The sequence below is a fragment of the Harpia harpyja genome, chromosome Z (assembly GCF_026419915.1).
Source record: "Harpia harpyja isolate bHarHar1 chromosome Z, bHarHar1 primary haplotype, whole genome shotgun sequence".
NCBI classification, from domain to species: Eukaryota; Metazoa; Chordata; class Aves; order Accipitriformes; family Accipitridae; genus Harpia; species Harpia harpyja.
The window spans coordinates 30,868,421-30,880,764 of record NC_068969.1 but is presented as its reverse complement, the minus strand read 5'-3'; the positions used below and the strand labels follow the sequence as shown (position 1 = coordinate 30,880,764).

Below are 12,344 nucleotides of genomic sequence, written 5' to 3'. Positions count from 1 at the left end.
GTACCATAAAAAGGTTGACCTTTGCCAAGCTGATCACAGGAAGCATAAACAAATTAATGTTTGCCCATCGAAAAAGAGCACAATCTGCTTGGGAGTTCTCATTTTTCAGTTTCTTGAATCCTGGACATCACTGAAAAATAGAGGATCAAGCTGCTATTGGGATAGTGGTCAGAAGCCTGGTAATACAGACTAGTCAGGCTCTGAGGTAACCACACCTCTTTGGTATGAGTCTTGGTCAGTTCTGCCGTCTTTCAAAGCATGGCTTTCAGCACAGTTCCCTGAAGACTATGCTACTGAAGTCATGTTCTGTAGTTCTGGCTGCTGTTTCTTTCAATGCTGCCAGTTGGATCTGCTCCTCAGTGTGAATCACATTGAGAAGAAGTAATAAGAAAGAACACGGGGAATGCGTCCTAGACATCAGCCAAGCAAACAATTATCTATACAGAATCAAATATCAAACTACAGCCGCATCAGGAAGAATGTAAGTGCTTGTGGTGGTCTATAATGTTCTTAAAAATGGTGTCTTGCAGAAATCCTCACCACCATGTACCATTGTTCAGAGAAAATCCACTTTAAAAAACAAAAAACCAAAAAAACAACACCAAACTGAAGTGAATTTCTTGCAAGAAAATCTTCTGTGTCCTGTTGATTATTCTGTGAAGAGAGGAAGATCAGCTTCAGTATTCTGCCTATACACTAGAACTAATCAGAACAGTGTCGGATGGATGTTATTGTATTTTTGAAGTGATGTGTCATATTGGAAGTGATTCATTAGTAAACAGGAAGGAAGTAAAGTTAACTTGTGTCTGGTGTATTTTAATTAAGGATTGATCTATGAAAGAGCTATGCACATGCTTAATGTTCCTCATTCTGAGTAGTTCAATCTGCTTCAGCTGAAGTACCAGAAAAGGTGATAGATAGAGCAATGTGGAAATCTGTGCTGGACTGAAATTTCAAGATTCTCAGAATCTCCTTGTTTGCTGCTTGCATTCAAATAAGTGCTTGGCCCAGAATTTCAAAGCTTGGATGCCACAGGTGAAAACAAACCTCAGTTTTGGTGGCATTTATGGATATTCAGAAAAAATTATTATCAGCATTTAATTTTTATTTCTAATATTGGTAGATTAAGATTGCAGTGCCTGTGACTGACAACCAAATGGCCTTTATACAACACAAAAATCTTTCTTAATAGAAACAAAAATGTAAACAAGAAGGGCTCCCTTCTGAAGCCCTTTGTTTGGATTTTTTTCTTCTTGCTCCTTTAAGTCCTGCTTTCCTTCTCAGGGATTTGTTTCTTCTTCTAACTCCCTCTTCTCTGGCCTTTCCTTTCAGATGATGCCAATAAAGGAAAAAGGCAAGTTTTCAAAACAAACAAACAAACTGGGGGCCATTGATTCTATTGCGGCTGCTTTCAATATTGGTTTATTCGCAGCAGAGCCATTTTTAACTTGCAGAGCTTTAATGAATTCAAAACAAAGGAAATCCAAACAAACAAAGAATTGAGGGGTGTACTTAGTACACCTTATTTACTGCTTTTATTGAAAAGAGACGTTAAGGCTGACCTGGAGGCATAGTCCTGTGCAATGCCAGATCTATTGTAGGTTCAATACCAGGCCGGATTGTTTACCCCTGACATTTGTAAGGGCTGAGAGTTCTGTGTGGGCAGCATGCTGAGTTGTTAAAAGTGCGTATGGAGTGTCCCATGTCAATCACCAACAACCTTCCAGCTGGTTGAGGACCACCATTGACAAAATCCCATGAGAGCTCTGCCTCATCCTTGTGTGTAACAAAGGGGAAGCACAGGTCTCTGGAGTGGTATGATGAAAAACAGCAATCGGGAAATCCTTGGGGATTGAGAGAAAACATGTAGTACTGCCTGTTGAGTGGGAAAGCGTAGCAAAAGCTACAGTCATTTTTGGGTCAGTTGTGTTGAAAGACCCCATGAAATTAGCCATGTGAATTAGTGAGGCCAAGTCTGAGTTCTCACTCTTCCTTTGTTTTCTAGCTCAGTAGTTAGCAATGTTTAATGTGCTCAGGTCTGCTGTAATTGAGAACTGATGACTACTAAGGCAGCCCCTCTGATACTGAGCAATTTGATAGCTGTTGGTGGGAGCCAAACTTCCCACAGAAACTGGATGACAGAAGGACAACCTGAAGTAATTTATATAAGCTGAAAAAACATTACAGAATAAAACAAAAATAATCTTACACCTCAAGTATCCTTTCCACCTGTTGATCCAGAGAGGAAAAACAATATGGCATCTAGATTGTGAGGCTAAGATAGGAAAATAATAATGGTATGATATTGAAAAACATGCTGCTTATCTTTCATGCTCATACATTAATTTCCGTCTAATGCAAAATTTGGCACCTAATAGTATGGACCTTTGAAGGAGTGCTTCTTGCTCTCTTTTCAGTACAGAAAAAGTGGAGCTGGTGTGTGGGAATAATGCATAATAAAGTATTGATCAAAAATATATTCATAAATAAACCCAGGTGGACTAGTGCAAGAAGTGATCAGACATATAACAAGGATTATCATACACATCTACCTGAATTCCTTTTAAGTGCACAGCATAGCTTTTTAGAAGAAAAAAGTACACTTGTGTTTTTTAAAAAAAGAGGTATTTTAATATAATGTTTGGTGAGTCATTCCGGTGGATTGTTTCCTTCATTCTTAAGAACTGGAGTTTATTCTGATTATTATTGTCTACTTTGGCATCTGCATATTAGATCATCTATACCTTTATCTGTTACACTGCAGATTTTTATTTATCAACATTCCTTTTCTCTGTAGCTGTATACAGAGTAAATCCAGAGATTCGTCTTGCCTAACATTAACCTAATGTCATTATCCAAAAGTTAGGTGGTAGGCTAAGATAGTCATTTGGACTCCCTGTTTAGTCAGAGAGAAATAAGCACCTCTTCGAGGTAGTTCATCCCATCCTACTATGTGACTAGGTTAGACTGGATGGCTGATGTTAGGTGGAATGCCTTCTACTTTGAAGCATCACTTTTACTGTTATAATCAAAATACTTCTTGAGGTCTCTGAGTCTTTTGATAAGTAATTTTCTAAACCTTTTATCATTCTCTAGCATCTTCTTTGCCTTTTCCTGTTTCTTTACATTATTCCCGAATTGTGGTCACCATAGCTCAACGCAGTATTGATGTAGTGACCAGGCTAATGCCATCAGAAGGCATAGATTCTTCTAGATCCTGTCATTTTTTGGTCCTAAGAACTTCTGCTCTGTATTCCTTCCTTCTATATGCAAAGATTATATTAGCCTTAGCAGAATTGGTGCTTTCTCTCTCTGTGATTTCTATCACTGTGATTGCTTTTTCCATATGCTCCAAATAAATTAAAAGCAAAGCAGAGGAAGCTCATTTGAAATGCATGACTTTTCAGCAAACTAGAGCAAAGGTAAAAATCATTCTGCTTTCATTCAAGGCAGAATCCTATTTTGTGCTTAACATTTCCCTCTGCCCTTTCTGTAAATCTGCTGTCTGAAATAAAGCTCATCTAAAATTAGGCTAGGGTTATATTTGGATTTGTTTCTAAATATTTATATGCTAATATGTATCAAAATAGGCATTTACAATAGATTCTGTGCATTCAATACTAATAAGCAATATGCAATTTCAAAAAATGCATCTGTCAAGTTCCATGTTAGATGCCTGTTGGTTGTTACATTGCTTTTTCACCCAGTTGTATCAGAGGCATGATTTTTCAAGCTACTTAGGAGTACTGTTTTGACAGAAAAGTCTGAGGATTTGGGACAAAAAAAAAAGACAGGATCCAGCAAGCTCAAAGTACCTGATATTTGGTTGTGTACTGTTGTAGACTAGGACTGTATTGGGATTTCCTTGGAGTTGGAATTGATGCTTTTTAAAAATTTGATAGGATGGTTTCCATTTGTACGAGAGATGCAGGGAGCGCGGGAGTGTTAATGGATCTAACTGGATTCAGCTACATGAAATTGTGCTGCTGCTGCTGCATTCGTTTGCAATAGGATTTCCGCTTTTTCAGATCTAGTAGCTCTCTTACAGGTTCTGGAAATACAGTGAAGACTGTGTAAATGGGACTAAGTGGAATTCCTCAAATTTCAGTATTTTCTATGTTTGGGGGCTTATATGCATCAACATTTATTGGGTAAGTAGGAATTTTGACACTTGTTTACCATTAAATGGGAGACTTGGGGAGTTTGGGGGCCAACACTGGCAAGATCCGAGTGCTGCCTTTGTGTCTTTATATCTCTGCTGTTGCTCAGGATTTGCTTGGAATGATGGTGACCATAAAATGTGAATTCAATATTAGCTAGAGAAATTACTGAGTCCAGAACGCTTGATCTAGGATTGGAAATTGTTTCTCCCTGCCAAGCTCTGAATAGCTGTGAATTAAGATGAGCTGCATGTCCTGGTGCAGCCGAGGACTTGAATCCAAAATCTGTCATAATCCAGTAATAAAACCTGCCAGTTTTGCTGCCTCCAGTAATAAAACAGTGCAGTCCTAGCTAAGTGGAAGAACTGCCGAGGCAGTGACTGGAGGGGCTAGCTCTACCTCAACTACAGCAGCGCAGGGACAATTGCTGGTGATTGAAAAAATTTTGTCCTCTTCCATCCCACCCCCTTTTATCTCCACAGCAGTGGGAAGGCAGCAGGAGTCAGGAGAGGGAGGAGAGTGCTGGACGCTGCGTGGAGCAGAGGGAGGAGTAGGAGAGGGGAATGCATAATGCGTGAGTGACAGAGAGCGTGCAGGCGGCTGGTGGAGTCCAGAAGACGCGGATGTCCATGTCCCCGGGTCTAGGTAGGTTTGTCGTCTCTCTGAGGTGGTAGTTGCTTTGGAAGCATCCCATATCAGCTGCAGAGATGTTCACTGTCCAGCTCGAGGGTTCTGCCAGCAGCACCTGTTGCAGCAGGGAGAGGGTTTAACCAGCGGCAGACAACGAGCGTGTGGCTCACCCGTGAGTGGCTGCTGGATAGTAAGTCTGCTAAGGTTTCTGTTGTTCCAGCAGCTCCTCTTTCTGCTCTGCAGAGCAGGGCAGGTGGAGACAACTGTCTTTCCAATGGAAAATCCTATTCTCAGGGGATCATAGGAGGATGAAACTCAGTCTGAAGTGTCCTAGGTGGCAATTTTTACCTCTCAAAAATGCACAAAACATTAATTTGACTGTTTAAATTAGGTGAAAATAAAAGAAGTGGAGGAGTTGCGTATGCATTGTGTATGGCAAAGGAGAGTGAGTGAAAAGTAAGAATGACTTTCAAATCATCATCTGATAAGGAATGAATATTAAACATGTTAATAATTAAAATATGACATGTAAGTGATTACAGTTGGAAATATTGCTCGTGCTTCTTGCTTTTGATATGCTGATTCTGTATAAGACATTGCATAATTCACTCTGTCTAGCCCAGATGAAGTTAAGATCAAATGTATGCAGAACTGCTTGCCAAAAATAAATCATTATTTTTTAATGAGTCTATAATTGCTTTATAGTGCAGATGTGAAATAACATGTGATTTAAAAAAATCTTATTCATTATATAAAAGCCGAAAGTGTTTTTTCTGATAATACTTCACACACATCTTCTAGAATGAGTCACTTAAATACTAAGCATTTTGAGAATCTGCCATGAGGGCAGTTTAATGACTGAAGGTAGAATGTAGTATTTTTAGTCTATCTGTCCCTTAAGCCTAAAACAAGCTTTCTCCTACTAAACGTATTCAGTGTTTCCATGTGGAAAGGAGAACCAGACTCCCAAGAAAATAAAATAATTTGTGGTGTATGAGGCTTAGAATTGAAGTGGCCAAATATTTGATAATGTAAAAGCTAATGTATTGCAAGGGTGTACAATTTTTAATTTCTAATTTTTTGTTTTTACTAATATTTATGTTGTTACTGATTTCTAACACACAGGTTTGTGCTTTACTGGCTTTCCAATACACTTTTGTGTTTTAGTAGCTTTACATGAAGAAATCAATGGTATTTACTAAGTTTGCATCTGAGTTAACTAATTAACATCAATAATTGGAGCACATGCTTATTAACTTGTAATTGTGGTCTGTGTCCTGGTCCCATGGAAATCAATGGGAAAAATGATATTGGCTTTTGTGAGAAATAGTGCTGGGCAGTTTATTTGTGCTGTCAGCATTTTTAAGGTTGAAAAAGAATACTGGATGAGGTTTAAAGAGTTGATACTAGTGAATGAGATTGATCCTTATGCATTCACACCCAGAGTTCAATACTTCCCTTGGAAATTGTTGTAAGCTTTATTTGAATGACATTTTCAGAATCAGGTCTAAATCATAACCTGTTATTAAAACCTCTAATATACATGGAATTTTGTAATTTAAACTTACTGTCTTCCAGGGTTTTTTTATTTGCTTTTGGAATTCCATTAAAAAAAAAAGAGTGCTTAAGTCTGCAAATTCTTACATGCATATTTTACTTAAGACATGAATATAATGACTGAAACTGAACTCTTGGAGAAGCTATGAAAGCACATACCTTTAGTGTAAACCACTAAAGAAGAATACCACTACAGAGGTCTGTAAGGATCTCAGTCATGGGGTACAAGCAATTTATGGCAACTTGGGAGAAAAAAATTGATGACCCACAAATCACCTTTGACATTGTTACACAGCTACCATAGTTGTTCAGAATTACAGCGTGGTAATGATGCTTTTTATTATTAATTATTGTACTTTTAAAAGTATGTAGCAATGGTCTATAAGCTTAACAAAACTTTAATTTTAGATTGTTTCACTGAAAACGTGATGGAAAAGTATGTCCTTGCATCACACTTTGAAGAAAGGAAGGATTAAAATTTGTCTCAACCACATCTGAAGTTTTTTAGTCTAAGGTGGTTTTGGAAACATCAAAACAGTAAACTGTATGTCCAACCCTTCCTATTATTTGGGATAGGGTATCTGATGCAATTTAGCTTCATTTTATTGCTGGATAACCCTGCTCTCTGATTTTTTTCTTTCTTGGCCAGCCTCTTCCTGTGTGTTCTTGGTATTGGGTCAATTTAGTTGTTCACTAAGAAATAAAAAAAAGTAGGTAGGCGAGAGAAAATACAAAGAATATGCTGAAATTCTTTGCTCAGGGAGTATTTGGCCTTGGCCTCCTAGAATCACGTACATAACTAGTTTTACATGTGTAATCCTATTGATTGGTTTTACTAGTTTGTAGATATTGTGCTTGTGTTTCAGCTCTACAAGACTGGCCAATTTAGGTATAGTCACTGTTGGATATAATGGTGAATATAACACTTTTCCTCACTAGAAATAAGCATACGTAGTATCTGAATACTTCTTTCAATATGTATTAAGACTCAGATGCTGTATAACATCTCCATCATGAAATCGAAGCTTACAGAATGATTGCTGTCAATTGTAGGCCTTTGTTGTAGTTCCAGAAATTCAAGAATTGTATCTACCTAATAGGAGCTATATTACTGTTTCCTAGAAAAAAAGATTGACAGGGGGAATCAATGTTAGAGGCCATTTATCTTATTCCAGGTGGACTCACTGTAACGTTTTTACTCTGAAAAAAGTTATTGAATCACAAATGAAACTATTTCTGCAAAACTGCACTTGCCTAAGTCACTCTTTGAGTGAATAATCTCACTGGAAAATACTTTGTGTCAATCAACATTTTCAAGATTGAGTTTACTCCATATATGAGAACTTGCAGCTGTTTGCAGAAAGAATTTGGAAACTTAAAATATGAAAAACATTGTTTCATATATTGGCTTATGAATATTTCATATAAATCTAGTTAAAATTGTTTAAATTCCTTTGTACTGAAATAATTTGTAAGTCCAAACCAAGGTTGCAATTAAGATAAAGTTGTACTTATTTGAACAGGCTTATTTGACTGGCTAAATTTCTCTGGCAAAACTAAACAACAGAGATGCTTTCCATATTCATCGCAGCTTTTGTGTTTGTGGATTTTTTAGCAAGTTGAAGACAGATTTTCCTCTAGAATGTCATAGCAATGTCTTTTCATATACCAAGAGATTTTTGTTTGGTTTTCTCATTTGGTATCTAGTATAAATTTATTAGTTAGATTACAGATATGATTCTCATTTTCAGATGGCAAAAGAAACTTCTTGCTTCTCAGTCACTTATCCTGGACTGGTCCAATATGTTACTGCTCTGAATTGTTTCAAGCCTTGCTTCATTAAGGATTTAACATGGCCTTAATTCAGCCATCTGTTATGGGTTTGGCAGGCCAACAGATCTGAGGTATTGGTCAGAGCTTTAGAAATTTCCCACATTTTTAAAGGTTAGGAAAAGAGCTACCTTTATGAATAGATTTTGAATAATTCTCAGCAAGACAATGGTGCAGAAGTGGGGTAAAAAATGCATGTCATTCTCTGAAGCACAGGGTCCCCTGTCTGCCTTTAGCTTTGCTGAAAGGCAATTAGCATTTCAACCAGCCAATTTGGTTACATGCAATGAAGTACTTGGATTTGTAATTTGCTGCTCTTGGCTTGGTGCTGTTGAGAACTAGCTCTGTGTAATCCTCTCAGAGCACCTTTCTTTCCAGCATAGTTATTGTTGCTGGTCTTAAATAACTAATCAACAAAGAGATTTCCTTGTCTTGAACTACAGGGTGCCTTAGAAGAACGAAAAGAAATACCCAGTTAATAAGGGAATGATTATAATTATTAAATAGTGATTATTAAATTGTGACATAGGTTAAAGGGTTTAGAAAGCCAAGGGAAGCACAATACATGATAAAAGGAGTGTAAGAAGTCTTTGAACCCAAACAAATTTTGCTTGGGGAGTTCTCTTCAGCACATAAGTACTTTATCATGTGTTTTATTTAAAAACAGATTGCTCAAATTTAAATGATTAATTCACAGTTTAGATTAGAGTGAGGGCCCCATGCTAATCATCTTCTTGAAAATGATACAAATATGTTTTTACTTCCACAGAAAGAAGTCTTGGGGGGACTTTGTAAAATACAGATCTGTAATAAACCAACATTTTTTGCTGTAGTCTAAAAAAAAATGAATACATTTAACTGTAGAAATGAAGCTTGTTTTGAGATACGTCTTAAATTTAATATATATAGTTGATACAAATTTTCATGTTTAATAATACACTTTTGTGAACTCAAGAATAACTCACTGACACAATTATTCTAATAATTAGGCAACACATTAAAATTCTGTTTGGCTTATACATGCGTATTAACTTGTAAGAATCCACTGTGGATAGCGATAATTCTTCTGTCAGTACATCTGAAATAATGCCATCTAATCCCCACCATGAGGCTGTAATTTACTGTTCTATACATTACAGATTTTTTTTTTCTTGCAAGATTATTATGTGTGAAGCGCTATTGCAAAACAGGTTGTTACATTTTTGGTTTTAAGTATGAGAAAGATAACCAATATACTGCAGAAGCCCATAATTATTTTTTCTGATATATGCTATTCATTCAGGCCATAGTACTTCATTCAGGACAAGTACTAGGTATTTGAAGCTATGGTATTTTTGTCCTCAGCTCACATGTTCTAAAAATATGTTAAGTAAAAATGTTGGGGATATGCAAGAAACCTCCGAAGTAGAAATACAAATGGAAATTATTGTGAAACTTCAGATCTTTACTGAAGCAGAATAAACGGGTGTTCCTCACTGAAAGTTGCAGACCTTCCTCAGCTGGATTTCTGGTTCCATATATGTAAGAGCCTGATCCTGTGGTAGGCTCAGTCATACAGTTACTTCTACAATAAGCATGAGCTGGGAGTGCTAAGTATTTTCATGCTGGATTGGTTTTTTTTGTTTGTTTGTTTGTTTTTAATCTGCTTGCTTTTTTGTGCAAGAAACCATCAGAGAGAGTATGAGTGCTTATAGTGTCTCAAGCCCTACTTGGAGCAAAATGCCTAGGTAAAAAGCTAGACCCTGGTTCTGGAAAACCTTGTAAAATAATTTCTATTAGTGAAGGATGTCTGTTGTTTTCATAAGAACTATATAGGTGGAAAAGGATTTCTAATGTGGAGCTGAAAACTAGATTTACCTTTTGCTTAAATCTATACTGTATGCTAAGTGGAACTATTCCAAAACAGTATCTTGGTTTTTTACAGTATATAATTAGAACTATAGATTCTCATGAATTGCATGAGATAAGTTAGAAGTTCTGCAGCTGAAATCAGTGTTGTTTTGTTAGTACAAATTAGGGCAAATTTAGATTCCTACTGGTGTATTTCATAACATTGTTAATTAGCAGGTTTCAGCCAAAGTTTGTTTACATTAGACTCTAATCTCTGTTCTAAATATAAAGTAGCCTTAATAACTCCAGGTCATTTCACTGGAGGTACTCTGGGTAAAAATAATCTGGATCTTACAGCTAGTCAAAGTTATTGTCTAGTTCTCTGTTTGACCAGCAAATTATAAGGTAACAGCAAATGTTTGTGGAAGAGGCTTGTGTTCTCTCTGCTTGCTGCTAGCAAACAGACGTAGTGGATTCAGCACTGCCTGAGAGTTCTGCCCTTTATTCCCTGCTTAGAATGAGAACAGGCAGAGCAGGCGGTTATCTCAGAAAGCCTTTAGCATTACCTGGCTTAAGAGATAAAACTTGGTGGTTCTCCAGTGATGATTACATGCTTTAGAACTTAAGGATATAGTTTAGATCCACTCAAATTCTTCTGAGGAAGGGAAAAGAAGCTGCCACAAAACTTACAAGGGGTACTCTGGGCTTGCTACAATTTTTACCTCTCAGTGACCTCTAATAACCAGATGAGGTGATTTGGATTTCTCATCAGGCCTCTGTCTTGGCCTTGGGTTGCAGATTTACCACTTTCAGTGTTGGCTCCTGGCTGTGATGATAGATTTACCTTTCTGACTAGTAAATATAGATGCAATGGCAGGCAGCTTAAGCATCTTTCATACTTGAGATGTCTATGTTGAAGGGTGTGTGCCTTTTTCAAGGGAACGTAACTGCATGAGCAAGAATTTTCATATGGAGATGTTGTTCAGGTTACATTAAATTGGCCATTCCCAGTGATACATAACGTCATAGATAATAATTTTTTTAAAAAAATATTGTAACTGTTAGAAGGCAAATGGGCAGGAGAATCATTGACTGATGTCAGCGTCATTAATCTCAAATGCAGATAAATCTCCTTAGCACCTGAGGTTGTGCTGTGGTATTGTTCTGTCACAGCAGCAGTAGTGAGTAGGTAAGTAAGCAGCTGAGCCCCAAAACTTCAGGAAAGTGAAAGCTGATCAAGGGATTTTCAGCCCCTAGTAGTTTGTATTTGTGCTTTGGCTAGCACTTTGCAATGTTACTAATAAGAAGGGGGATGATGGGCAGGTGCCTGGAATGTCTTTGTAGTGAAGAGGACGACAGGAAGCCCTGGAGAAGAATTGTAAGCAAAAGCATCCAGTGACACTGAAAAACATGCATGGAAAGTAGTGAGGCAGGCTCTTGCCCCAAATGCTGCAACTGTTAGTGCAGTCCAGGGGTGCAGACAAAGCAGTACATGTTGTGACTTACTATAATTCTCATGCTTTATCCACCTTAAGCAGGTTGAAGGCAAAAAAGGGATATAGGGAGATATTATTTTGAAATAGTACCTTTAGAACACTCTCTTTTCCCATCTATATTAGAGTGAGAGAATTACTTATCCCACATCTAAACAAAAAAGCTCAAACCAAAAAAGAAACAGCAACCAACAGAGCAGACTTGGGTAACACCTGCTATCCAAATGCTAGGTTTTGCAGACACAGCTGTTGTGTCTGCCTTTGCATATATGTGAACTGTGGGAACTTTGAGGCAAAGGAAACCCCAGTCTGAAATAAAATACTTCTCTCATAATTTGGGGTCATGACAACATAGAAAGAAGTTTAGTAAATCAAAGGTTTTATAATTCCTGCTGCTTTCCTAGGTTGTTCTCCAATACTGTTGTGAATTTCAGTGGTTCTGAGAATGCCTAAAATAAAAATGCTGAAAATATGCAGGTTTTTAATATGTTTCTACAACAGGTGCAGCAAGGGCAATGACCTTGTGAAACTTCTTGCTCTGTGCTGTTCCTGTGTACTACAGAGAATCTCCTCTTTACCTATGAAAGAGCACATGTATCTCTCTCCCATTGTATTCAGCCAAAGATGCTGCTGGGTGCTGACATCTCAGCTGTGAATAGACTTCTCTCTGGCAACCATTGATAGCTGTAATGCTGTACTCAATGCAAAGTACTAGGCATGCCAGTTTTTGAATGTTCTACTTGGCTGGGTATTTGTAATCACAGGGAGTAGACAAGGACAGGCAGTGAAAAGTGCACCAGGCTTTGCACTTGCTCTGCTGCACTGTGTCCGTGGACTTCAGAAA

At 37.5% G+C, this 12,344-nt stretch overlaps 1 protein-coding gene across 3 annotated transcripts in view; it reads left to right on the top strand.

Annotated features, from left to right (window-relative positions):
* The first annotated feature begins 4,699 nt into the window (after nucleotides 1-4,699).
* Nucleotides 4,700-12,344, top strand: part of ADGRV1 (adhesion G protein-coupled receptor V1) — a 295,859-nt gene continuing 288,214 nt past the window's right edge. For all 3 annotated transcript variants that reach the window (XM_052777368.1, XM_052777366.1, XM_052777369.1), the window contains exon 1: nucleotides 4,700-4,805. In XM_052777368.1, the coding sequence (XP_052633328.1) occupies nucleotides 4,784-4,805 (22 nt within the window). In that variant the 5' untranslated portion in view covers nucleotides 4,700-4,783. The remainder of the gene's footprint in view (nucleotides 4,806-12,344) is intronic.